The sequence below is a fragment of the Cricetulus griseus genome, chromosome 3 (assembly GCF_003668045.3).
Source record: "Cricetulus griseus strain 17A/GY chromosome 3, alternate assembly CriGri-PICRH-1.0, whole genome shotgun sequence".
In the NCBI taxonomy this organism is placed as follows: domain Eukaryota; kingdom Metazoa; phylum Chordata; class Mammalia; order Rodentia; family Cricetidae; genus Cricetulus; species Cricetulus griseus.
The window spans coordinates 91,688,857-91,716,137 of NC_048596.1; the positions used below are offsets into that span (position 1 = coordinate 91,688,857).

The 27,281-nt window shown below is 41.0% G+C and overlaps 1 protein-coding gene across 4 annotated transcripts in view; it reads left to right on the forward strand.

Annotated features, from left to right (window-relative positions):
* The window catches only part of Ric3 (RIC3 acetylcholine receptor chaperone), a 49,424-nt gene that overhangs the window by 11,374 nt on the left and 10,769 nt on the right, over positions 1-27,281 (forward strand). Inside the window, exons 2-5 of one of the 4 annotated variants that reach the window (XM_027410041.2) lie at positions 16,010-16,230; positions 17,174-17,246; positions 19,479-19,572; positions 26,439-26,587. In XM_027410041.2, the coding sequence (XP_027265842.1) occupies positions 16,010-16,230; positions 17,174-17,246; positions 19,479-19,572; positions 26,439-26,587 (537 nt within the window). Of the gene's footprint in view, positions 1-16,009; positions 16,231-17,173; positions 17,247-19,478; positions 19,573-26,354; positions 26,588-27,281 lie in introns of those variants that run through there. The other 3 variants (XM_027410042.2, XM_035441327.1, XM_035441328.1) reach the window with 3 other exon arrangements.

The following is a 27,281-nucleotide window of genomic DNA, read 5'->3' on the forward strand; positions in this document are numbered from 1 at the left end:
TGTTTTCAAATGAGAGGGTTTTACTTTTCATTCTGATCTACATCCCTTTTCTTTTACTTGCTTACCTAGACTAGCTGTAGTCTCTAGTCTGTGTAGAATAGAAGTGATAAAAGCCAATATTCTATCTTGTTTCTGATCTCAAGAAGAAATTTCTTGTATCATTAAATAAAGTATGGACGTGGATAGGGGTGACTTAGTTGTCCTTTATCAGATTTAGGAAATTTACTTCTGTTTATAGTTTGTTGAATGTTTTTGATCATGGGTTGGATATTGGATTTTTATCAAATGCTTTTTTACTGTCAAGATAATTGTGTGGTTTGCTTTTATTTTCATTGATATGATATTTGCATTAATTGGCTTGTAGATATTAAACCAACCTAGCACTCTTTGAAATAAGAAGCAACTGGAGAGAGAGAGAGAGAGAGAGAGAGAGAGAGAGAGAGAGAGAGAGAGTTCTTTTTTTTTAATTGTTGAGGTTCTAGTGTTATACTTCTTAATAAGGTTGCTTGGTATAAGACATCATCTATACAAGGCCTCATGACCCCAACTTTCCTATCTTCTTTATCTTCTCATCTCCTGGAACTCTCCCTTGTCATTGAAGAATGACTTGCAGTTGAGATCATTAGCCATCCAGTGGAAGGGAATTTCAGATAGAGGAAACATAGGGTCTTGAAAAAGGCATAAGAGTCTTGAGATCTGAGACCAAAGCTGTCAACAGACAAGAACAAGGTATGGAAATTTTTTTCTGCTATAGTTGAGGAGTCTGGATTTTATAGTAGCCATCATAAGTTACAAGAGAAGAAAAACATTCCATTTTAGAATGCGAGTGGATTGGAAGCTATATGGAGAATGTTCTTCAGGGAGAAGGATGTTGTCATATCTAGGTGTGATATCATGCCCATCACTAAGTCAATGTCCTTGAGTTCATCACTTAGCATGCTTTTAAGTGAGAGAAGATGTAGCCTGAGTTGTCTGACAGGAAGGGATTTATTGTATTCTGTAAATGAAAAGACTGATAGAACTGGCTTTCATGGTGGGCTGAGCCATAGCTTGTCTCATCAGAGCTTAGCTTTATACTGTATCCTCTTCACCTCTGGGGTCCTTCTCACAGTGTCTCACCCATCTCTATCTGCTATCTCAGGATAGGAACAATGTCTGCAAATATTCAAGGCATCTCATGCTCACGTCCTTCTGTCAATAAAAACAGAATCTCTTCTCTCTACTCACATCTCACCCCTATTCCATTTTTCCAGAGAAAATAGCCTTTCATTTTAATATCTTGATTAAGTTAATTGTGATGCTATGAGGAAAAAGGATTTGCAGGATATCCTGGTCCCAAAGGAAAATATGGCATCAGGGTAAGGAAGGCTGTCACCATTGTGAGGGGGGAGAAAAAGCAATTACAAGGGATGTTTTTATATAGATGTGACAGGAGAGGGAGAGGGAAACATTGTGAACTGTTCCAGTCTTAGGTGACTGGGATGGTGATGCTGTCCTTTACCTCAATGGGAATGGAAAGAAGAAAGACCATGAGACTGAAAGACCCGCTGCCTCTTTGTCTTCCCCGCCTGTGCCGGTGCTGGGTGTTCTCTCTGGAGCAGGCGGGATGGGCTGGGGAGGATGGGGATCGGGTGGGGGCGGGAGGAGAGTTGGCCGAGGAGGAAATGGGGCGCTCCCGCCGCCCTGCTTCCCCTCATCCCGCTGTCCCTGCTGCAGCTGTGATTGCAGATGTTGGGGGGCACCCCTTGAAAGACCCTGCCCCTTAGCTTTTTCTCTCTTGGTGACACTCCCGTACGCGCGTGCACCCACACGCTTGGCCACCGGCTCCCTCCCAAGCCTTCACCCTGGCCCGCCCGCCTGGCACCACGCCCCGGGGCTGGGGCCGAGCGAGGAGCCCGCAAGGCGGCGGGAGGGAGAGCACCAGGCAGGCCGGCCCAGGGGCCCCGCCCCCACGCTCCCGCCCGATGGGGAACGCTCCGTCCCAAGGTCAGCCATCTGGACGTGGAGGGAGGAACTGCCAAGTCTGTTGTACCCAAGATGAGATAGAGCCAAGGCCGCTTTGCCTAATTATCAGACCTTGAGAAAATGCTCTGTACCTCATTAAATTGTCCAATAGAATCCCTGTAACTATGCTTTTCGCTTCTGCACCGTGCTTTTTGCTATATAAGGACCCCTCTCCCTTGGCTCAGTGCGCTTGGCCCCACCGGAGCTAAGTCGCCCCGGGTACCCGTGTTTCCAATAAAACCTCTTGCGGTTTGCATCCAAGTCCGTGGTCTCGCTGATTCCTGGGTATGGGTCTCCTTCTGCGAAAGTACCTCTTCTGGGGTCTTTCAAGACTTTATTACTCCTATCTCCAGAGTTTTATTTCTTCCTGCTCCCTCATCCACTCCTCATATAATATAGTTGGAAATGGCTGAACACAGGCTAAATTAGAAGGGGTTTCTAGAATTGCAAAAATCAGCAGGTATAAAGCAGTCTTCTCCTGAGACAATCATCTCTCTTCATATTCCTCTTTAAAAACTATGAACTAAGTTTACTGTGAGTTTTTGGCAGTCTCTCTGCTGTCTTTGCTGTAGTGAATTAAAACTCCAGGCTGTTTCACTTCCTTTAACAGTCATCTAGGTTTGTCCATTTTGTACTGTTCACTTGGCATTTTGGAACCAAATATGGGAGTTTGTGGTTTTCTCTGTTGCCTTTTTCCTATTTAAATTTGTCCTTATCACTTCAGCTTCTTGGAATTCTTTAAAGGGAAATTCATTGTTGAATTCTTGTCTTTATCATTAATCTCACTATATTGATTTAAAAATTATTAAAATGTTTCAAGCACAAGCAAAGGTAGAATATGCAGTGTCTACAACTCTCTCACCCCTCCCACTGCTCCCCACCTGTTGTGGCCTGGCTTGCCTCAGCTTTAACCCACGACAGCCATGAGGTTCTACCTGAGTCGGGGTGTGTGAACTTGCAAGCTTCCAGGAACGCAATGACGATAAAGACCAAACACAGGCATCTTGTCATCTTCAGAGAGCTCTCAGTTCCATGTTGTGGAACTAGAGCCATTCCTTTATTAATCATCTTTTCTGGTGTTCCTTAACCACCATGCTAACACTATGAGGCAACCATTTCTCTTTGTTCTCCCTCTCTGCTCGCCCGCTTTGTTCCTCTCCTTCTGTCCTCATCCATTACTCCCATCTCTCTAGCTCTCTGCCAAGGTGAGGGCCTATCCAGAAGCTTAGGCCCATACAGATGCAAAATAAGAGGCATATTACCCTCAGGCCAGGTAAAGTTACAGCCTGGTGTTAATCAACAATACAATGGTGACTCAGAGTTTCCTGGCACCATCACTGTTTATGTCAGCCAGGGTCTGAACCCAGAATATTCCATAACAGAGATATTCGGTCCCCCATACCCACCCCCCACTTTAGCATCAACTGTGATCAGTGTGCCTTTGTGCTGAAGCCTGTAGATTTTTTTTTGCCTGTAGATTATTTTTAAAATGTATCACTTATTAGCAATTACTTTTAAGATCACAGAAACATTTTTGTGTGAAGGCCTTCATGCATTTATTAGTCTTTGCATTGCTGTGGTCCATCCTTCTCTGCCTGCTTGCTCCCTCTCCCTTCAATCTGTTCTCCATGCGGAAACCATAATGATCTGGTTCAAGCCTGTCTTAGTTAGGGTTTCTATTGCTGGGAAGAGACGCCATGATCATGGTAACTCTTTCAAAGGAAAACATTTAATTGGGGTGGCTCACTTACATTTAAGTTCACTATCGTCATGGTGGAGAGCATGGCTGTGTGCAGGCAGACATGGTGCTAGAGAAGTAGCTGAGAGTCTTGAAGATGATGGGAAGTTAACTGAGACACTGGGAGGTATCCTGAGCATAGAAAACCTCAAAGCCCAGCCCAACAGTGACACATTTCCTTTAACGAGGCCATACCTACTTCAACAAAGCCATAACTCTTAATAGTGCCATTCCCTATGAGTTTATGGGGGCCAATTTCTTCCAAACTACCACATTCCATTCTGTGGCCTGTATAGGCCTTTAACAGTATCATAATGCAAAATGCATTTAGTCCAGTTCCAAAACTCCCCTTAGTCTTTCACAGTCCCAACAATGTTTCAAAGCCCAAAGCTCCTAGTCTCTTCTGAGATTCATACAACCTCTTAACTGTAATCCCTCTTAAAATCAAAATCAAAAGAGCAGATCCCATACTTCCAACAAAATGGCACAGGATATACATTACCATTCCAAAACGTAGGGAAGGGAGCATGGTGAGGAAATGTTGGACCAGAGCAAGACTGAAAACCAGCTGAGCAAATTCCAAACTCTGCATCACATGTCTGATGTCAAAATGCTCCCCAGATCTTCAGTTCCTTTCAGCTTTGTTGACTACAACACATTTCTTTCTCTTGGGCTGGTTCTATTCCCAGTTAGCAGCTCTCCTCAGTAGGTATCCCATGACTTTGGTATCTCCAATGTCTTGGGGTCTCCAAAGCAATCCAGGCTTCAACTTCACAGCTTCACAAAATGGCCTCTCTAGGTGTCCATTCAGGAAACCCCTGACACCTGCCTGGTCTCAGCATCTTTCCTTGGGTGATGAGGCAAATTCCATAAACCGGTTCTTCTATCCTTAACTCTAAAGCCAGAACTATGTGGCTGAAACTGCCTGCTTCTGCTTCTTACTGGGGCTGGAACATATAATTACATCTCTACCAGCTTTGCCTTTCACTGCCTAAACTTCGCTGTCCTTGAATTTACTCTGTAGACCAAGCTGGACTCAAACTCAAAAGATCCACCAGCTTCTGCCTTCTGAGTATTTGGATTAAAGGTGTGCCCCACCACACCCAGCTCTAAGTTTTTCTTTAGTTCCTTTTCCCAAGTTGGAACCTTAGTGGGGTGGGAACTTGCCCTGAGGTCACCATTCCCTTTATTCCATTTCTTAATCTGTTTATCTCCTTGAACACAGGACTTAGCTCCATTCTACTTAACTCCATTCCTTTTCTCCTCATATTTTACATTTTCTTGCTCCTTATCATTATAAGTCTTCATTAGAGCTATCACTAATAACCACATGACAGAGTCTATACTAGGTTGTTTTGAGATTTCCTCTGCCAATAGAATTAATCTAAAACTTTCACCTTAGCCTCAGGCAGACTCTTTAGATTGGACAAAAAGCAGCCACTTTCTTCAACGAATGATCTTTTCTGCCTTATTTTTCTTCTTAGTGTTTATCATTATCTTTATTGTCTCTTTCCCCACTTAGAAAGGAAACCCCATCAGGGCAGGGTTTTATGTTCATCTCCTCATGACTGTATGTCCAGCTGTAGATCAGGGTACATAATGTAGATAGTATTTACTGTACACATGGTAAAATAAATGGATTAGTGCATGCTGCTTCCTAGGTATCAAGATTTTCCACCGTTAGAGTTTGTGAGCTATAATCATTGCCATTAATTATGTCATTTACAGTTACATAATTGGTTTTGCCTCCATGTGTTAAACTACTAAGAATTTTGTAAATTATATTCACAAAGAGCTTTAAGTGAGATGAGAATTTTGTATGATACAAATGAAGATAAAAATATGTATTTATTAGAGATATGTGCACATTTTAACAGTTGTTATATCTGGACTGTAGGATTATGGGTGGCTTTTATTCTTTACATGTTTCTGTGCTTTCCTTTTATGGTTGTACAGTTCTTTTATGATCAGAAAAGAATATATAATGGCTCTTTCCTCTCATACCCCTAGTATCCCCGCTGAAAGAATTCTTTTCAGAATCTACTAGGGAGCTACAGCATGCCTGCTTCTTTCTATAGTGGTAGATTTCACCAGCCACTCTATGCTCTGCAAAATGCAGCAATAATTTCCTTGATTTTTTTCAGACTTAATCTTTACTTGTGTAATTCATAAAATTTTCTTTAATCCAGTGACTTTATTTCTTAGCTCTATTGGTAGAAATTATTTGATGAATAGACTTGATCATTCAGATCATTCATTCCTCTGGAACTTTACCCCCTTAGTGTTGTTAATTATCCATTTAACCCGAAGGTTGCCTCTGTTGATAGAATTCATAGAAACTAAAAGCCAAGAAGTTCTGCTTTCTCTGCATCACTTTTATCACCAGGCAAGTTCCCTTTTTGCTTTAACCTCACTAAGAACACCATTCATTTATTTTGCTGGCATTTTTGCAGATCTTAACTTGTTTTGGACTATAGCCTCCTTGCCTAGCATTTGGAAGTTCAAATCATTCATGCTGATTGCTTCTGTGTTTGTTCATCATTCTGACCTTTTACAAAGACTTATCTCCTGACTTCACTTTATATTTACTTTTCCATCTTCCTTTCCCTACTTGTTGAAATTTTTTTGAAATGCCCAGCCACAAATGTACTTGAAGAGTTTTTCTCTTAAGGTCTTATGCCATGGAATTGAGTCTCTCTGTTTTAAAAACTGCTTAACCCTGTTTTCCCATGTTTGACCTACAGCTCCTGCTCCTGTTGCTATCACTGCATTCATTTTCTTCTTGGTCATGGTAGCAATCCCTCTGCTTACCATACATACCTTTTGTGGAATATAAACATCAGCACAATGGCTCAAGGTAACACTCTGTCCAGTGTTAGCTGAATCAAACTTGGAATGACTTCAGGGTAGTTGAATCCTCCAAGATTCTAGAACTGGCATCAGGAGAGTCTTGTCTACCACCTGCACTGGCCAGGAGCCTTTGCTGCTTCCAGTCAATAACTGAACATGTCTGCCATGCTGTCCTATAAGCCCCTCACTTTCATACATAAAAAAAAAAAAAAGAATGGCTACTTCCCAGGAAACTCATTGCCTGGAAAATTAGTTCAGTCTCTTTTGCCACTATGCACTTCAGTGGTGTAGGGCTCATGAGTCCTGATTTCTTTGAGCTGAAGAGATGCATACTTATGTATTGTATGACACATATATCAGATTACTCTTTGTTACTTTAATCAGTACCTTTGTATTGGTATATAAGTGCCCAAGGACAGATGTTTTATCATGTCTGTTAACCTTATGAAACAGACACATGTGTTGAAGGAGTGCTCAAAGAATTTAGGAGATGGGAGCCTTGCAGGAGACAGTTGAGGAAGAAGTCAGAGCTGTTCCAGCTCCAACATTAAGGCATGTTGTGTTAAATATTCCTACTAAAACGTCAATGCTCAGGGAGAAGCTTTTGCATCTTAAGGGCCTGGCCATTAAGACCATTCTTGAATTGTGGTTAGCAGAGATACAAACACATCCAGTTTTTTATTGATTTATTTGCCCCATTAAGACCTTTCATGAACTGCTCTAATGAGAAATATAAACACATCCAGTTCTTTATTGATTTATTTGCTCAAGAATGAAATGCTACAGATGGTTAATGCTACTTTCAGAAAGCTCTTTTGTTAATAGTGTGAGAGTGTGTTTGTTTGTGTTTGTCTCATGAGCAATAGGGTGGTTATTAACAAGCGAAAGTAAAACTCAGCTCTGGAACACCATTAAGCTTTTAGCCAAATCTAAGTGATATGCTAAAGGAAAACTTAATGACCAAATAAACCTAAATATGGGAAAGCTTTCAATAAACTGTTTGGATTGAGTCAAGTTACATTTTATCGAATATTTAAGTACTTTTACAGGTTGTCACATGACTACTTCCAGTGTTAGAAAAACTATAAATTTTAATATCTTTAATATTTTTATCCTGATCTTTTCATCTGCATCTTTAAAAGTTTTTATTCCATCTATTAACTTAGTGGGGGTGAATTAGAAGGTGTGAGCTGCAAGACAGGAGCCATTTCTCTCCTTTCATTATGTGGTTCCTGAAGATCAAACTCAAGGCATCAGGCCTGGCAGCAAGGACCTTTGCTCACTGAGCCATTACTGGCCTTCATCCATTTCTTTGATTTGTGTATGATGCACATGTGCAGCACATGTGCATGCAAACACACACACACACACACACACACACACACACACACACACACACACTCATGCACGCATGCCACATGTGTGGAGGTCAGAGGGCCTCAGGTGTCAGTCCTTGCTTTCTGCCTTGTTTGAGACATGGTCTCTTGGTTTGCAGCTGGGTACACTAGGCTAGCTGGTCTGCTGGCTGTGGGGGTTCTAGGGGGGCCATACTCAGGTCCTCATTCTTGTATGGCAAGTGCTTTTACTGCTGAGCCATCCCCAAACCCCATTAAAACAAACCTTTAAAAATTCCACAAATCCATTCATGACATAAAACTTCTTAATACTAAAAGATTGAAATAATATAAATGTTCTTTATGTGAAGAATGGGTAAATAAACTGGAGGTTTATTTAACATGCTGGTCAGTGGTATTGGTAAACTGAGCTATACCTATCAGCATGGCTACATTTCTGGGCCAAGATATTGAATTAATCATTCACAGATTAAAAAAAAAAAAAAGAGGTAGAGAGTTGAGTGGTATGTGCATAGTATAGTGTCATGATGTCAGGTCTTTTTTTTTTTTTTGGGAGGGGGGTCGAGATGGGATTTCTCTGTGTAGCTTTGGAGCCTATCCTGGCACTCGCTCTGGAGACCAGGCAGGTCTCAAACTCACAGAAATCTGTCTGCCTCTGCCTCCCGAGTGCTGGGATTAAAGGCATGCACCACCAATGCCCGGCAATGTCAGGTCTTTTAAAAATCGTGATATAAAATATCTGAGACAATCAACTTATAAAGAGAAAGGTTTATTTTTGGCTCTTAGTTTTGGAGATTCTGTGTTGGTTTGGCCTGCTATTTGGGGCCTATGGTGAGGTAATTTTGTGGCATGAATATATGAAGGGCAAAACCTCTTACATTAGCATCCATAAAGCCAAAGAGTGAGGTGGGTGCTGTGTTCCCACGATCACCCTTAAGGGCACACCTCCAGTGACTTGAAGACCTGGCACCAGACCCCCACCTCTTAAAGGTCACATAAGTTCATGGCTTTTACACTTACTTACCCCCAGTAAGTGTACCAATTTTGCTACTTTCTGAAAGCCTTGGTAGCTTAATATGGGGAAAGGCCAGATGTCTTAATGCCAGACAGTTTCCTCTCCAGCAGAAAGCACTGTGGCCAAGTAACAAATGCTAAGACATTTCAGGCAAGATGAAGACTGGAACCAAAGCAAGAAGAACTCAGAAGAGGGGAAGAAACCACCTTGATGATGGCCATTAGTACCAAACTAAAACGGAGCATTTGCTGTTACACTCTGACAGTAATGTTTGCACTTTGAAACGAGTTAAGTATTTAAGGCAAGAAGAAACTAAATTCATGGCAACCAGTTGAGATCATATATTTAGGGCAAAAATGATAGAAAGGTATAAATCATCTGGCTGAAAAAAATGTGGTAGACTATATATGTGCCACAAAACTTAAAATTTAAACACATTTAGGTAGCAGTACAGTGTCACCAAGTACATGTTTACAACTATCACCTCCCTTCATTCATAATATAAAGTTTCAAAACATTCAAATCCTATTGTATATATGTTACTTTATGCAGGCAGTGCTCATGGAAGCCAGAAGAGGGTGCTGGATTCCATAAAATTGGAGTTATAGATTTGTGAGCTGCCATGTGGATGCTGGGAACCAAGCTCCAGTCCTCTTTGAGAGCAGCCAGTGCTCTTAACTACTGAGTCATCTTTCCAGCCCCAGTATTTCATATGTTTTATGATTATTTAATCATTACAAATCATGATTACTTCAGAGAAATGTAAAAGCACACACTAATGCAATCATGTATTACGTGTTGGTACTGTACACTGAGTGAGTGAGACAGGCAGGCCCTGTGCCAAGCAACTTGGACACATAATAATTTGTTAGGTAAATTGGCTATCCTGGAGATGTTAATAAAAGATGGTGGGGGAAAAAAGACCTGGCTGAATAGCAGAAAACATTAAAGTAGTGGATAGCAAGTAAGTTAGATGGAAGGGGAATGTGAGAAGTTAGGCCCTTGGAAGCTGCATAAAGAACATATAGACAGTATGTTTCCATAAGACAGTGGTTCTCATCCTTCCTAATGCTGTGACTTTTGAATACAGTTCCTCGTGTTGTGGTGACCCCCAATCACAAAATTATTTTTGTTGCTACTTCATAACAGTAATTTCGCTACTGTTAAACCATAATGTAAATATTTGAACATTAAGGATGCAATAATAATTTGGATGTCAGCCCTCATTAGAAAAATGATTTGTAAGTCTTTCTCCTACTCAGTGGGTTGTATTCATTTCCTTGATGGTGTCTTTTACAGAACAAATTTTTAAATTTTAATTTTGTCAAATTCATTTTCTTTTTGTGTATTATTTTGGTGTTACATTTGAGAAACCACTACCTAATCCAGGGTCATGAGGACTTATATCTATTGTTTTCTCTAATTAGATTTTTTTACTTGTTATACTTAAGTCTTCCATCTATTTCATGTTAAAATAGATCCATTTCCTTATTTTTACACATGACTATGAAATATGGTATGGGTGTTCCTATACATTTGGTGAAAGGCTAGATCTACTCCTTCCAAATATGTTTATGTATGTATGTGTGTATATTTTTCCTGCACATATGTAGCTATGAGGAAATTTATAAATTAAGTATAATAATACATACCAGTAACTAACAATAAAACAGAATAATTGTAACAATATGCTGCAATGATAGCATCATTACTCTTCAGTTTTACTAAGTAAAATAAGGGTCCTTGAACAGTGCTGCCGTAGTCAACCATGATAACTGAGGAAGTACTAAGTGATTAGCCAGCAGATAGCCTATACCTCGTGGATACTATGGATATAGGGATGATTCACATTCTAGGCAGGATATGATGAGGTAGTATAACTTTATCCCACTACTCAGAAGGGTGTGTATTGTATAACTTTATTTCTGGAAATTTCTACTTAATATTTTTAGATTATGGCTGTCTGTGGGTAACTGAATTTACAGAAAATGAGACCAGCAGTCAGACTATCATGTGATGTTCCATCTGTTACTCAAAAAATATGTTGTGTCACGGGGAGTGGTGGCATACTCATTTAATCTCAGCACTTGGGAGGCAGAGACAGGTGGATCTTTGAGTTTGAGGCCAGCCTGGTCTACATAGTGAGTTCTAGAACATCCAGGACTACACAGAGAAACTCTGTCTTGAAAAAAAAAAATACACAATAACCTGAAAGCCAACATTTATCTTTTAATATAATTTGTGACGATTTAAGAGAGACATAGTCACCAGCATCCAGAACAGGAGCTGGTAACATGGTAGTTTCTCTGCCCAAAGTTGGGCTGCCTTTGTTGACTGTCTTAGTCACTGTTGTAATATTGTGAAGAGACACCATGACCATGGCAACTCCTATAAAAGAAGGCATTCAACCGGGTCTACTTACAGTTTCAGAGGCTTAGTCCATTATCATCATGGCAGAGAGCATGGTGACATGCTAGCAGATGTGGTGCTGGAGAACAGCTGAGAGTTCTACATCTGGACCTGTAGGCAGCAGAAAGGGAGACTGGGCCTTTTGAAACTTCAAAGCCCTTCCCTAGTGACACACTTCCTTCAACCAGGCCACACCTCCTGATCCCTCTAATGCTATCAGAGAGTTCCATTCCCTGGTGCCTAAGTATTCAACCATATGAGCTCATGAGTGTGGTGGGGCATTCTTACTCAAACCACTACATCAACCATTTTATTTTTTTCTCATGTTCTGAGGCAGTCACACTTTATAGCCCAGGTTGTTCGGGAACTCACTATGGTATCCAGGCTGCCCTCAAACTCATGGCAATCTTTTTTTTTCCTTGACCTGGATGTTAGGATTATAAGGGATGAGGCACCATTTTAGGGTTGACCCACTGAAACAAAGGGTTTCCCTCATAGCTTCCATGGCATCCAAAGCCAGTACTGAGAGGGAAAGGAAAGTTATTGGAGGGCAGCGTGGGTAAGAAGGGCTGCAAGGCTGGAGGCAGCTCCCATGCCCAGGAGCTAATGACCTTACCTCCCTGCTTCCCTTCCCCTACCCTACCTCAGGCAGAGTCCACCTAAAGATAGACAGCTCTCTTCATAGAACTCTGCTTTACAAGGATTAAAGTTCTTTTTTTTTCTAGACCCACGTATGTGTATGAATGTATGTATGCACATGTGAGATATATTTGGAGGCCATTGGAAACCTCAGGTATCTTTTCTTGGGTTCTTTCTTTCTTTCTTTCTTTTCTTCCTTCCTTCCTTCCTTCCTTCCTTCCTTCCTTCCTTCCTTCCTTCCTTCCTTCCTTCCTTTCTTTCTTCCTTTCTTTCTGAGACAGGGTACTTCACTGGCCTAGAACATGCCAAGTAGACTAAGCTGGCTGGCTGTGAAGTCCCAGGGATCCTGTTCCACTTCCCCATTACTAGGATGACAAATGCACGCCATCATGCCTGCACCTTAGGTACTGGGAATCAGACTCCAGTCCTCGCGCTTGCAAAACAGGCACTTTATCTACTGAGCCTCAAGCCACATGGCCTTCCCTTTCTTGGGTCATATGTATCATCTCTAATGTCTTTATTTTAAGCCCTTATGCCTTTGTGTTTGCTTAAAAGGAATACAAAGAAATTATGTGTGTTCAACTTGCATGATATTATCATTTGAAGCAAGAAATGCAGTACAGCATTGCTGTTGGTTGGTTAGCCCGAGAAGTTCCTCAGAGATACTCTCACATTGTGTGTAGCTGGGATCCTCACTTATGCTGCAGAAAAAATTCAGGAGTTATTACAAAGCAAAATGAATTTACTAAGAAAAGGATACTATAAACCCAGTGTACAGTTATCGGCTTCTTAAGAGAGTCACATTAAAGTACCTCCCTCTCTCTCTCTCTCTCTCTCTCTCTCTCTCTCTCTCTCTCCCCCTCTGTGTGTGTGTGTGTGTGTGTGTGTGTGTGTGTGTGTGTGTGTGAGTGATGTGATTTTGTGGCTTTTGAAGTTACATTGTTCAAATGATGTCATTGATATCTAAGTTTAAAACATTAAAAATATTTTGGTGTACTCTTTTGGGGGGATAGTGTTGGGGATTTACCTTGAAGAATTGTGCATGCTAGCTAGGCAACTGCTTTGCCAAATGAACCACATCCCTGGCTTTTGTTTAGAGGATTTTTATCCAAAGGTGGCTTATGAGGTAAGTGGTACATATTTACAGACAAGAAAGGAGTACTGAGCCGAGGGTGGTGGTGGTGGTGGATGCCTTTAATCACAGCACTCGGGAGGCAGAGGCAGGTGGATCTATAGACCAGCCTGGTCTACAAGAGCTAGTTTCAGGACAGATTCCGAAGCTACACAGAGAAACCCTGAAAAACAAAAACAAAACAAAAACAAAAACAAAAACAAAAAAAGGAGTGCTGTTAAGATAAAGGCATAGGTCAAAAAAAGTCAAAGTAGTATAGTAAAAGGTCCGGCATGTGTTTTGATTATAAATATGGTTCACATACCTGCTTGTAAGATGTCAGAAAAATATAGTTCAGAGATGAGAAAGGAATGGTAATAAAGTTAAACTTGTTACTTTGTTTGGGACTTTAGCATGGTCATTAGTTTATCATCTATCTCTCTTTGTGCCCCCCTTTCCCGACCCCATTTTGTTTTTGAGACAGTGTCTCCTGTAGCCCAGCTGCTTATTAATTCTTGACTCTCAGCCAGCAAGAAAGGCAAAGTAGACTGGGAGGTGGTGAAGCATCCTTTGCCGTTCTGTCTCTTTTCTTTGCTCTTTCTAGCCTGCCCTCTGCTTGCTTATTTCATACCAATCTCGAGCTTTAGGTATGGCAGGCCCTCTACCTATCAGCTATTATGTATCAGTTCCCTTTCCAACTTTTGAATCAGTGTCTTGCTATGTTACCCAATCCAGTTTTACCCACAGTCCTACCGCCTCATATTCCAAGTTCTGGGATTATAGGTCTATGCCACCATGTCTGTCTATAGGTACTCTTACAGTATAGTTTCTGAAAGCATAAAATTCTGTATTTGTGTCAATTCCATTTCAGTTTTTTTGTTTCCAGTTAGGGAGTTCAGGTACTTGAAGCTCCTTGGTAAATCATGATAGTGAGCATTCCATCACAGATCTGTAGTGAGTCATTCAGCCCACCTATCCACAACTGTATTTGAGAACTTCTCCCAGATTTACCCACCAGGGAGGGACCACTAGATCATCCAGCCTATGTATAGTATCACAGAGGACATCTGTGTCGCATTAGCAGGGTGGCTGTGTGTTTGCATTCTTACCTCAGTGCATGATTCTTTTTTCTTTTTCTTCTTCCTTCTTCCTTCTTCTTCTTCTTCCTTCTTCCTTCCTTCTTCCTTCTTCTTCTGTTTTGCATTGGTGTTTTGCCTGGATATATGTCCATGTGAGGGTGTCAGATCTTGGATTTCCAGACAGTTGTGAGCTGCCGTGTGGGTGCTGGGAATTGAACCTGGGTCCTCTGGAAGAGCAGTCAGTGCTCTTAACCACCAAGCCGTCTTTCTAGCCCCCAGCGCATGATTCTTGCCTTCCCATAGCTTGTCCAACTTTTGCTACTTTCCACCACCCTGCTAAATAGAAAGTCCTTTCTCATTAATTATGCATTTTGGTCACACTTAGTATTGTTAACTCACCACTGACCAGCCACTGTCCTACTTTGAGTTTGATCATTTATATGTTGGTAGCCACTTAGGCATCCCTTTCTGAAAGTTCTTTCCTCATCTATTTGGTCCCTTTTGCTGTGAATTTCCTGTGATGTCACCAAGTGGAAGGCTCTTCTTCTATATTATAGATATCTATCCTTTTTCAGTTCTAAATGTTAGACTTTTTTCCTTGACTTCATTCCTTCTAATTCTTTTCATGGTCTTCTGTATTGGACGGAACACCTTAATTTTGTTGAAGTCAAATGCAGCAAATTTGTATTTTTAGGGTTTCTTTAGCATTCTTTTGATCTCTGGTGTTCTGTGCTTTAGCGTTTATCCCAACACTGGTTTTTCAAACACTTTTACTTGTGGCTTTTTGAAGACTTAATTGTTTCCTTTTCTATGTCTCCAATTGGGCCTGTGGTGTTAACTTCTTAATGAGTTTTAAAAATGCAAGGAAATGGATGACAAGCCTCCCCTTCTCTAAGCTCTTCCAAGATTGCCCTTTGACCCTGTTTCTACTGTATGAATCCTGTCTGCTCAGCTATAGCCAATTCAAAGGGATGTTTGCCTCCCAAAGCTGTGTACTCAGCCTTCCTCTAAGGAATTTGGAATTAGGCCAGTCTTAGCTAGTTTCTTGAAGGAATCGTAACTTGAGAGGTTTGGAATGACTGTCTTCTACTGTGGGCACAAAGAAACTAGCGGAGTTATCTGAAGAAAGAGATTGAAGATGTGAGCAAAGAAACAAAGGGAAAAAGTTATGGTCCCATAGAGAGGAGTTTTCGCTAGAATGTGAAAGTAGCCAGCCTGGATCCTGATGACTTTCCAGTTTCTGCTTCTGGTCTCTCCTGAGACTACATTACATTTTCTTTTGTATTAGATAGGGGTGGCTAACCACTGTAACAGATAGACTCCAAAGTGTATAATGGCCCTTACATGATAAAAGCTCACTTTTCACTTACACATACAGGACCAGATGGTTCTAAGTTAACAGGGTGGCAGCAGTAGAGGCCTGTGCCACAGTTACTTAGGAACCAAGGTTGATGGAGGCTCTGCTGTTTGCAACATATGACTTTTAAGGTCTCCCTGGCCATTAGTATTCATCCTACATAAGGAAATGATCATGTAGTTGAACCTATGGGAAGCTTTAACTCTACAGGAGGCTGGGAAATGTAGTTTAGCTGTGGATCCCAAAGGAAGAGGAAATGGGCTTAGTGAACAAGTAGCGATTACCACAACATGCTTTGTATCCGTATGATACTTCTATCTTTCTAATCAAATTCCTGTTATTTTTTCCTTAAACGTGTTTGAGTTGCTTCTGTTATTTGAATTTCAATGCATGAGGTGTTTTTGCAATGTCCATATTTAAAAGAGATAAAGCTGATTAATTAATTTTCTCAGGAAAATTGGGCCGATTTCCACCTATGATGCATCACCACTCGGCACCCTCAGATGGCCAGATGCCTCATTTCCAGAGGTCCCACCTTGCAGAGGCTTTTGCAAAGGCCAAAGGAGCAGGTGGAGGTGCTGGAGGAGGCGGTAGTGGAAGAGGACTGATGGGCCAGATCATTCCAATCTATGGCTTTGGGATTTTTTTATACATACTGTACATTCTGTTTAAGGTAAGTGGAATTGTTTTAGACATATGTCAGTAAAAAGCTAATGTCATTTGTAATAAAAATCATCTCCAGTAAAACCATGAAAAGGTCACACAGCCCTTTCAAATCCATCATCTCTTTTAAAACTTTATCTCTTTGAACTAAAGGATGGCTGTCATATCAGTTTTATAGGTGAGAGGTCTTAGCATAGATTTACAACTAAAATGTAAAGCCAGGGTTTAAACTTGGATCTTCTAGTTCATAATCCAGTCAGCACCGTAATTCAAAGGAAAAGAACAAAAGACTAGGCATAAGAGGCTTGTTTGTAGGATGAAAACCAAGGTTTCCAAGTAGCCACTGTAAGGCCACATATAATGGTGCCAAGATATAAGATACTGTGTCTGATGTCATCTCTATAATTCTCCCAAGACAAACTGTCATATCTAGACACTAAGCACAACATTTCCTGGTTCTGGGATATTATGCTAGATCCTTTAAGGCAGACCCCCAATTTAGTTCCACCTCCAAGCAGGTTTTTATAGGCTACAAGCTTGTTCTCTGTGAAGAAGTGTAGAACTTTTTTTGCCTTATACTCATGCTTTGAGTAAAGTAGGGAGATTTTAGTTTCTTCTCACCCAGGAATTGTGCAGGCAGCCTGAGTTGATCATGAGGATGTCCCCGGGTGCTGCACATCGCCTGTCACTTGGATGACAGCCCAAGTACAGCAGACGAATATAAGGAGATTGATTGTGCTTTCTTTGTGCTTTGATTTTTGCTTTGATCATTTTTACCTTCTTGACTCTTTCAGTGGCTTTTAAAAAGACATTTCTCTACTGGTGATACTTGGTTTGATTTCTGACTTAATTTTTGTCTCCCAGCCTTTTCTGTCTTGTCATTTAATATGCGGTTTTCCATGACTTTGAGGTTCTGAGCTGCTGTTGATGTGCTGTGCCTCCTTCATCCTCAGCTTTCAAAGGGGAAAACTGCAGAGGATCGGAATTGCTCCACTGCCCCACCTGGGAACACCCACAGGAAGATAAGTAAGTGCTCCTTCCCATATATTCAGTGTTACTGAGTTGGAGTGGAATATATCCAGGGGGACAGTCTGTGGTTATGTCCCTAAAGCATTTCTCAAAAGTGTGTGGATATTGGACTTAAAAGGCTAATGCTGAAACAAGCACAAGGCTGCTAGCTCTTTGATACATGTTAGCAAATTAATGGTCAACATTTGGCTTAGTTACTTTTCACTTTCAGACTTCAAAACATTTGTAGCAAAAGTGTTTATTTTTCAGATGAAAATTGAGGGAGAAATTGCATCACTGTCACAGTCTATTATTAGCTGTTGACACATTGGAGTCTTGAAATGTGCTGTCAAAATAGTTCCCATCAGAGTATTCTGTGCTGTCAGAGGAAATGAAATGTATATATCGTAGTCCTTTTCTCTAAGAATTTATAGGTTAGAATGATTCCAGGAAATAGAATCTATGGCTTAAAGAGCTTGCTACATAAGCGTGAAGACCTGAGATGGAAGCTCCAGTACTCATGTAAAGCCAGGTATGGCTGTGCACATCTGTAACTCCAACACTGGGGAGCCTTAGGTTTCCCTGGCCAGCCAGCCTAGCCAACACAATAAGCTTTTGCTTTTTTGTGAGACCCTGTTTCAAGGGAATAAGGGAGAGAGTGACAGAGGAGGACACATCTGCACACTAACTTGCATGGGTTGCACACAGACACATACTTCACACAGGAAAAAAATAACTTGTGAGAAGGCACTACCTAGAAAGAGAGGACTTGTCAAAGGCATTGTGGAATCGTGTCTGGATTTCCTGAGTAAAACTTATGCAAGCATCAACTCTTGAGCTTCTTGAGGGCTGGATGGTGTTCATGGTCAGCGGCTGTGGAAAGGGTCTTACTGTGGACCCCAAACTCACAGAGTTCTGCCTGCCTCTGCCTCTGCCTCCTGAGTACTAGGATGAAAGGTCTGTTCCACCCCAACCATCAAAGGTTTTCTTTTAAATTTATTTTTAAGGTTTTCAGATTAAAAGACATTTTTCTCAAAAGAAGTTTTTAAAAGTAAGGCATCCTTTGGAAATCTTAACTAGTCAAGAATCTAAAGAAAGCTGCTATGTCTGATCATGAGATAGTAGTGGTACATATATCAGTAATGAAAAGAAATTGTAGACAGTAGGAAGTCTTGAACTGATGAGAGGATTCAGTGGGTGAAAATGCTTGCTGAGTTTGATCTCTGGAACCCATGTGAAAAGGCAAGATGTTGTGGTATGCGTCTTAATTCTAGCAATCCTTTGCTGACATGGGAGGCAGAGACAGGAGAAACTGTCCAGAAGCTTGCAGGCCAGCTAGCTTGAAGTGCACCAGAAATGAGAAATACCCTGCCTCAACAGACTGCAAGGCCAGAACACACACACACACACACACACACACACACACACACACACACACACACAGGTGTTTGTGCCACACACACTCAACACATACACAAAAATAAATAAAAACAAGCTAAAACACACATTCTAATAATAAATAAAATTTAAAAAAAAGTCTGTTAAGACTGTCAATTGTCAGAGACAGAAAGATGTATGTCAAATGGTAAAATGGACTCCTAAGACTGCTTTTTATAAGAATGGCAATAGTGGTGAATTAGTTATATCCTTTATTTAGGAATCATGCAAAAATAACTACATGTAGGGGGCAGAGTTACACTATAGCCTGGTTTATTCTTATACTAGACAACTAGGTCATGGAGGTCTTAACCATAGTTCATGATTTCCTTTTGAAGATACGTAACAATGACACTATTCATTCCTAGATGCTTCCAGACCTTAAGTACAGGCAAACAGGGCTCACTTCAGAGTCCTGATCCTTTTTTCTAGTACTGTCTAGGCTTGGTGCCTTACCCAGAAGCACTGTTTGGTTTACAGTCATCTGCTATGTTCTTCATTTATTGTGGGGTAACTTTGCAGGTAGGGTGGTTTTCAGTGTTGGATGTTTTCTTTAGTTGGCTCTGCTAGGTTACTGTGTGGAGGAGGGAGTGATTTAGTTGTCATTCCCTAAGTGAGTGTATGTTCTGTTGATACTGGTGACCAGACCTCCAAGCCTTTTCTGTGCTGATTGTATTAGTTAGAGAAGCTCATGTCTATTCTCTTGAGTCTCTGAAGAAGCCTGGATTATCACAGATCATTTCAGCTAGCTGTTTCTTGAAAGAGTTTAGGGAATTGCATATAATGGTTCTTAGATTGATGCTTGTTTTTCAGCCAACTTTGAGCTTGTTCAACTGCAAGAAAAACTAAAAGAGACAGAAGAAGCCATGGAAAAATTAATCAATAGAGTGGGACCTAATGGCGAGAGGTAAGTTTTCTTTTTTCTTTATTTGTTTTTGAGGCAGGATTTCTTTGTGTAGCCTTGGCTGTCCTAAGCTAGCTCTGTAGACTAGGCTGGACTTGACCTCACTGAGATCCATCTGACTTTTCCTCTGAGTGAAAGAAATGAGACAGTGTGGTAATTCATCAGGTAAAAGTTCTTTTTGGTTTGTTTTTGTTTTTTAGAGACAGGGTTTCTCTGTGTAGCCCTGGCTGTCCTGGAACTCACCCTGTAGACCAGAGTCACAGAGATCCTCCTGCCTCTGCCTCCCGAGTGCTGGGATTAAAGGTGTGCACTGCCATGCCTGGCTTGAGAGGTAAGTTTTCATCAAATAGGACTCAGAGTACACTTTTTGCTTTTGATGTGTAGACTACATGTTTCTTTTATGTAATTGTCAGCTTAGGTGTAATATATGTATTCTTTCTCAATTGACATTTCCATTTTCATACTATTGAGAAACCTGTTTTCAAGCATTAAATGTGGTACACATTATTGTGAGAGTTTGTGAAAGTTGTAAATCTTGTAAAGTCAAATTACCTAGTTTTAAGAAGGCTCTTTCTTAGTTGTCTAATGTAAAATTTTAAGTAAAACCTGTCTGGAGAGATGACTCAATGGTTAAGAGCACTGACTGCTCTTCTAGAGGACATGGGTTCAGTTCCCAGCACCCACATGGCAGCTCACAACTGTCTGTAGGTCCAGTTCCAGGGGAGGGGATCCAATGCTCTCTTCTTACCTCCCTGGGCATTGCACACATGTGGTGCACAAGCATATATTCAGGCAAACACTCATACAAATAAAATAAAAAATAAAATCTCAAGGAAAAAAACAACTGACATCACAGTAGACATTGTTTTGTGTTGACTCACTCCTAGTAGTGCAGAATTAAACATGCAAAATAGGTTATCAAGGTCAAATTAACCCTTTAGGAAGGAACACTTCTGCTCTACCACACTGGCCAAGGATCTGAAAAGGTAGGTGCAGGAGGTTCATGAAAATGGGAACAGTTAAGAAAACAGGACACACACACACACACACACACACACACACACACACACACACACACACACACACACACACAAAGCCAGGAAGGAAAAGCCAGAATGTGATTTTGTGTACCAAGACAGAGTCAGTCTCAGCTGACTCTCCTTCTAATGGGAGAAGGGAGAAGGTCATGGTGGGCCATAACAATTTCATGCAGGGTACAGGACAGTCTCTCCCACACCTTCATAGACTGTGGAGTCTTTGATGTAAGGAACAGACCTTGGTCTCTTTGTTTGCCATCTTTGAAGTATTTGTGCCCTGTGCCTCCTCCTTTGCTCACTGACATCTAGTTTGCCCGTCCTTGGTTGTATATCAAAAGAGTAGGCAGCTGGGGCAATGGTGGAGCATGCTTTTAACCCCAGCACTTGGGAGGCAGAGGCAGGTGGTTCTCTGTGAGTTCAAGGCCAGCCTGATCTACAAAGTGAGTTGTAGGACAGCCAGGCCTGCACAGAGAAACCCTGTCTCAAAAAACCAAAATAAAATAAAAATAGAAAAAAGAGTAAGGCATCCTCAAATTGTAGATTTGTGGCCTGAAATTTCCTTATAATAGCTCCTGTGCTGCTGAAATGCTATTCATGCAGATAATCAGTGGAACATTGCTTATCTATGTCAGGAACTTTGACCTTTTTATAGTTTAGAAAGTAGGCTTACAATCTAAAATGTTTTCTAAAGTCGCATATATACATGACTGTATCTGTGAGTATGTAAATGTTGACTAAACTTACTAAAGACTGCTCTGAGCTAATTGCTTTTATAAACATTATCTAATGTACAAATGTATGTATAACTACATATATTTTTGTGGCTTTCCTTTATGTGTGGAGAACTATCTTGACTTTTATAGACTCTTATGCCTCAGATAAATATCTGTACCTTGGTCTGGGCTGTTGACTGTCCTAAGTAAGCCTAAGGCTCATGAACTCCATAAATGAATATCTATGGTTAGAGCCCCTTACTTGGGAGATGCAACCCCAGGTTAAGAAACCATACGAAGATATCCATTTTCACCCACCATGACTCAGACTCAAATTAAATGATCCATCACTTTCATCCAGTGTGTACCATCTCTCTATTGACCTGGCAGGAGTTCAGTACTGTAACTCCTAACTACCTTCTGTCTTTGTGTTGTATGTGCAGGCCCAGGGGAAGTTGTCCCTGTACTGCAGCTAGAGTTGCACCATTTCTTTGTTCCTGGGGACACACAGGTCTTCACCTCTGTAATGTCTTATTCTTTATAAGATACTGAGGTGTGGATCACTTGAGAACATACTTATTCCAGCCTGCAAAGCAGCAAATATGTAGTGTTACCTGGAATACTTCTCAGGAGCTTGAAGGCAACTCTACTTCCATGAAAGCACATTCCCTGGTGGCTAAGGACATTAGGCATGTTTTAAAGCACTTATTGGCATCTGTTTTTTTTCTTTTGAGAAGTCTAGTAGCCTATTCATTGATTGGATGATTAGATTTTATTGTTTAATTTTCTGTTCTTTATATATTCTTGATGTTAATCCCCTATCTGATTTGTAGCCAGTATAGATCCTTTACCATTTTCTGCAGGCATCTCTTCACTCTGGTGATTGTTTGCTTTGCATGCTGTGTAGAAGCTTTTCAATTTCACATAGTCCTATTTGTCAGTTCCTATGGAGTCTCCTATGCTATTTGGACCCTTGAAATAAAAATTCTGTGCCTAGATGATGAAACGTTCACGTCTTGTCCTCTAGCAAGCTAAAAGTTGTAGAACTTAGCATGACCTGGGTGGCTGGGCCTTACAGACTCTTGAGTGGACTCTCTTCTATTTTCACGCTCTCCATTAAGGCTTTGATCCATTTGAATAGGTTCTTGTTCAGGGTGCACCAGGCTTTCTTCTGTGCCTGCCTCTGTGGCATTTTTCTTCTGCAGGTCTAGCTTTCACAATTATCAGAAGAGATACAGATGCTCCAGTGTTTTCTGTTAGATTTTCTTTATCATATCTTGACTTCTGTGGGGCAAGGAGAGGATTTAAGATAAGCTTACAGGCTCCATCCTTTTGTATAGTAGTCACATACTACATACTTTACCTAATGTTCCTGACTACAAGATGTTGGCCTGAAACTGAGAAATAGTCAGTCCTGAAACTGTACCTTACTTTTATCTATGTATGAATAGAAACACAGACATGGTTCCTGACGTGACTTGTACATTTTTCAGACACCCTTCACCTCAGTGGTATAGGTCTGTATACATGCAGTGACCTCTATGCTATGTCTGACATTAAACACAGTATCAAACTCAGAGATAGAGGTTAAGGAACTAAGGTGAGATATGCTTATTTCTGCCTTTAGAATTAGCAAGGTTTCCTCCTAAGAGTAGTATGTCTGGTCAGAAATAACTTACCTGCTAGAAAGGAAGTACTGGTTGTCAAAGAGCCTAGTCCTGAGTGGCCTGGCCTTGAGACCCTCCCTTACGTGCTGTCTTGTATACCCCCCCAACCCATGTAACTACTCCTTTTTCCTCTAAAACATCTTTTGCATCTAGAACCTTGCAAACACATTTTCCTTTGCTGAAGCATTGACCTCCCACCCCACTGCATGCTCACTTTGACTCTGGGTTGCTATAGAGCTCTCAACAAGGACATCATTTTCTCTAAGAGTCCTTACCTGAAACCACAAAAGCAGGGTGGTCCTTTGTGTTCACATCTCCTGGGCTTGTTGGGTGCTATATACAGCTTACTGCCATCTAGGAATGTCTTCCCTGATGTCCTGTAACCTTTGGGAGAACAGAATCATCACTGTTAAGTCTTGTTTCTCATGCTGGAGCACCAATCATGTCTGTAACTGTGAAATAATGAATATTTAAAGCAGGGTCTCTAGAAACAATAACATCTTCTTTGGAGCCTCTTTTTCATTTGTTCTGTGAAGCCCTGTATGGTTGATAATAGCAGGTAGTAGTTTCTCAAGAGTAACTATATCTGGGAGAGTGATAACCTCAGATCTGCTGGCTTAAATATTGTAGACATTCGCTAGAGTTGTGTGTGTTAGCAGTCCTATATTGAGTGAGAATCATTGGTATTGGCAGGATTTTTCTTGCAAGGCCCTATGCCAGAATCTGTTTCCTTGAACTTTTCAGCTTCTAGAAATTGCTCATACTCTGGCTTATGGCTCCTTCCCTTATCTTCAAAGACATCAATATTGGGTTGAGACCTATTCAGATTGTATCACATTAACTTCTACTACTCTCTTTTCCCACTTCTAAGGATCCTCTTAACAACAGGTAAAGGGATGAATGGTGTTACCCAAACCTATAGCAGAAGAAGAAGAGAGACTTGTCCCCAAAGGAAAACTAGATAAGAACATGGAAGGAAAAGAAACATACAAAGATGCCTGAAGATTTATAGTATTTCCTGGGAGATTCTGGCATTAACTAAGATAAAACACAGAAGAAAAGAAAGAAAAGAGATTTTAAGGTAGTGGACATGGGCTGAACTTTGAATATGGTTGAGATGCTGTCAGAATACCCACATATAATATATAACAGCAACAGGACTATGTGTTGTTGGGGTTAAGATCAAGGTCTTGATGAGGGATGTGATCACCAAATCGTTGAGGCCATCATGTTCTGTTATTACCCTTGGTCTTTCTGTTTTGTTCTCTCTATATTTAACTCTTGGCTTTGGGCTTGATGATTCCTTTGGTTAAAAGTCAGGTGGCATTATTTTCCACCTCTGACCTTATTCTAGCATTTTGGAATCTGCCATAGACAATCTACTATCTTGCTCTGCTTGTTCAAGTAGCTTCTCATGATTCTTGGCCATGTGGGTCCCCATTTTGAAGGATTGAATTTTAAGGTTAATTTGAAATTTAATGTGATGACAAGGCATCAAGTCAAGATACTGAGAAAATAATTGGGCCACATGGACATCCATGTAAAAAGTAAAGACTCAAGATAGGGTTAGAACACCTTCTCTTCAGGGTAATGGTGTAATCTGTGATCCTGGGTTAGCCTTTCTGGAGTGTGACTGTGAGAATGGAGACTCGGGAGTCCTAAGATTGATCCTTCTTGATTGCCAGGCTTTAGTAAGTGAAGAGAGTAGGTCAAGGTCAGAACTAAAAAGAAATGATTAGAGAAGTGGGAGGGTGCAGATGTGTTCCTGGCTAAAGCAGGAAGTTTCAGAAGGATGCTCTGTAGTAAGAAGAATCAAAAAGAACAAACTGGAAGATAAAGACCCCTGGACTCAGGAGTAAAAGTCACTGATGGTTTTTTTTGTAAGTTTTGGTAAATGATGGGGTGGAGACCATAATTCAGAGAGGTAGAAGAAAACAGTGAGGAATGAGTACCAGCCAGATGGATGTGTAGGTATTCAGAATGATGAGTCTGTGGCCATGCTGCCATGAACATGTCTGACTGCCCTTCAGGAGTTTCGAGGCAAGCTGAGACAGTATGAATTCCATAAAAGTTTTCATTGTAGTAAATCCTGAAGATATGATCATGTGTGTCCTGCACTCTGTATTTAATGGGCAGCTCAGACACACATTTTCAAAGTTAAAAGGATGTTTTAGTTTGGAATTTTATCTGTTCTATTTTAAAGGTTTCCATTTCCCAGGAGTCAGGAAGCAGAGGCTCAATTTTGTTTCATTTAGTAAGTGTCAGAATACTCCATGTACAGTTAGAGAAGTGGTCTGTAAAAACTGCTGGCCAGAGCTTTGTGAAAGCACATAGATTGTCCTATTCTGCCCCTGAATTCTACCACAAAATGAATCATTTTCATCAGAGAGGTTGGAGAGCTGAGGTGGTTTTGTTTCTTTCCCAGTGAAGATGGTGGAAGTGGCACACCCTCCTTTTCCTTAGTTACAATCTTTTTTTAATAATTTATTTTATTTGCATTGGTGCTTTGTCTACATGTGTGTCTGTGTGAGAGTGTCAGATCTTGGAGTTACAGACAATTGTGAGCTGCCATGTGGGAGCTGGGAATTGAGCCTGGGTCCTCTGGAAGAGCTTTCAGTGGTTTTAACCACTGAGCCATCTCTCCATCCCTCCTCAGTTACAATCTTAATGTTTGAAGGAGAAGCCTCTTTTTCCTGTTAGGTGAAGTTTGTTAGGTTGTTTTCCTCTCAGGTGTGTCGTTATCCTCAAGCCTTGTGCTGTTCTTGCAGATATTTGCCCAGAACCACTGCTAAGTTGGCTGTCATATGAAATCTAAACTGTAGAAGTTGAGTACTGTGTGGGGTATGGGCTCATTGGTAGAGTGTTTGCTTAGAGGAGTTCTAAAAGAAAGGAGAGGGAGTGGGGAAGGAGAGGTGGGAAAAGAAAAGGCACAGACTGTAACCACCATGTATGAATTTCAGCTTGTAGATCTCAGCTCCTCAGTTTGTCTACATGATTAAATGTTCTGAGTTATGTACCTCAGAGAAGAAGCCTTAGTATCCCAGTCCAGTATTTTCCTGTGTTTGGGACCAATGGCTTAGAATATTTGCCATCCTTGCTTCAGAGTAAGTGTCTCAGAATAAAGGGAATAAGTATATGAGTTTGAGGGATATTGCAGGAGGCTGGGGACTCAGTCTGGTAAATTGCTGAGACCACTGTGGTCTTGTTTCCATGTCAACGCATTGTGGACTCAAACAGTCACTGAAGGATTTTGGAGACCAGGTTCCCATTCATAAAATCATGACATGGAACTAACATCTCTGGTGCCAGCCATGACATTCCAGAATCAATTCTAGAGTAACCACCTGCTGTTAGAACTCCTCTTTGAGGATCCAAACAGATGATGGTGAAGTTTCTCCCTGTTGCTTAGGAGTGCTGACCACCAAATGGCTGGATTGTCTGATGTTTCTCAGCAGAGTACAGACTGTGACATCTGACCAAGAGAAACAATTATTGCATCAGCTCCGAGAAATCACCAGGGTCATGAAAGAAGGCAAGTTCATTGACACATCTACTCCAGAGAAGGAAGCTGAGGAAGCCCCTTACATGGAGGACTGGGAAGGTAAAATGTCCCCTTACTTCTTTATTAGCTATCACCCAAAAAGGACATTTAATGGGTTTCCTTAAAAATCAGTTTGGTACTGAGACATGACAAATCTCTGTTCTTACTTGTATAATGTTTACTGTTTATAAGTGTGCAATTGGAAAGTTTGGCAAATATGTACAGTTGTAGTCACACTATAGCCTCAGAATAGGACAATTTCATCACCCTAGAGAATCCCTCCCTCCTGTCTCTGGCAGCAGCTGAGTTGCTTTCCACCCCTGTAGTTTGGTTTTTCCTGTATAAATGGATCATATTGCAGATATGCTGTGGTGGGTGTCTGTCTTCTGGTTAGAGTAATGCATTTGAGATTCATCTGTGTTGCTGAGTGTATTGCAAGTTCTTTCTGAAATTGCTGGGCAGTATTGTATAAATATACCACAGTTTGTTAATCCACCCACTGGCTGATTAACACTGGGCTCTTTCTAGCTTTGAACTGTAGGATCTGAGCTGCTGTGAGGTTTGCATGCAAGGATTCACAAGGCTTCTTTTGGGCATACTGTGCTTCTCTTTTGATGCATGCTTAGGATTGGAATTTCAGGGTTTGTAGTGAGTGTATGTTTAAATTTATAGACATTGAGCTGGCTTTGAAGTGGCTGTACATTCCCATCAGCAGCTTGTGAAAGTCCGTTACCCCATATCCTTGCTAATGCTT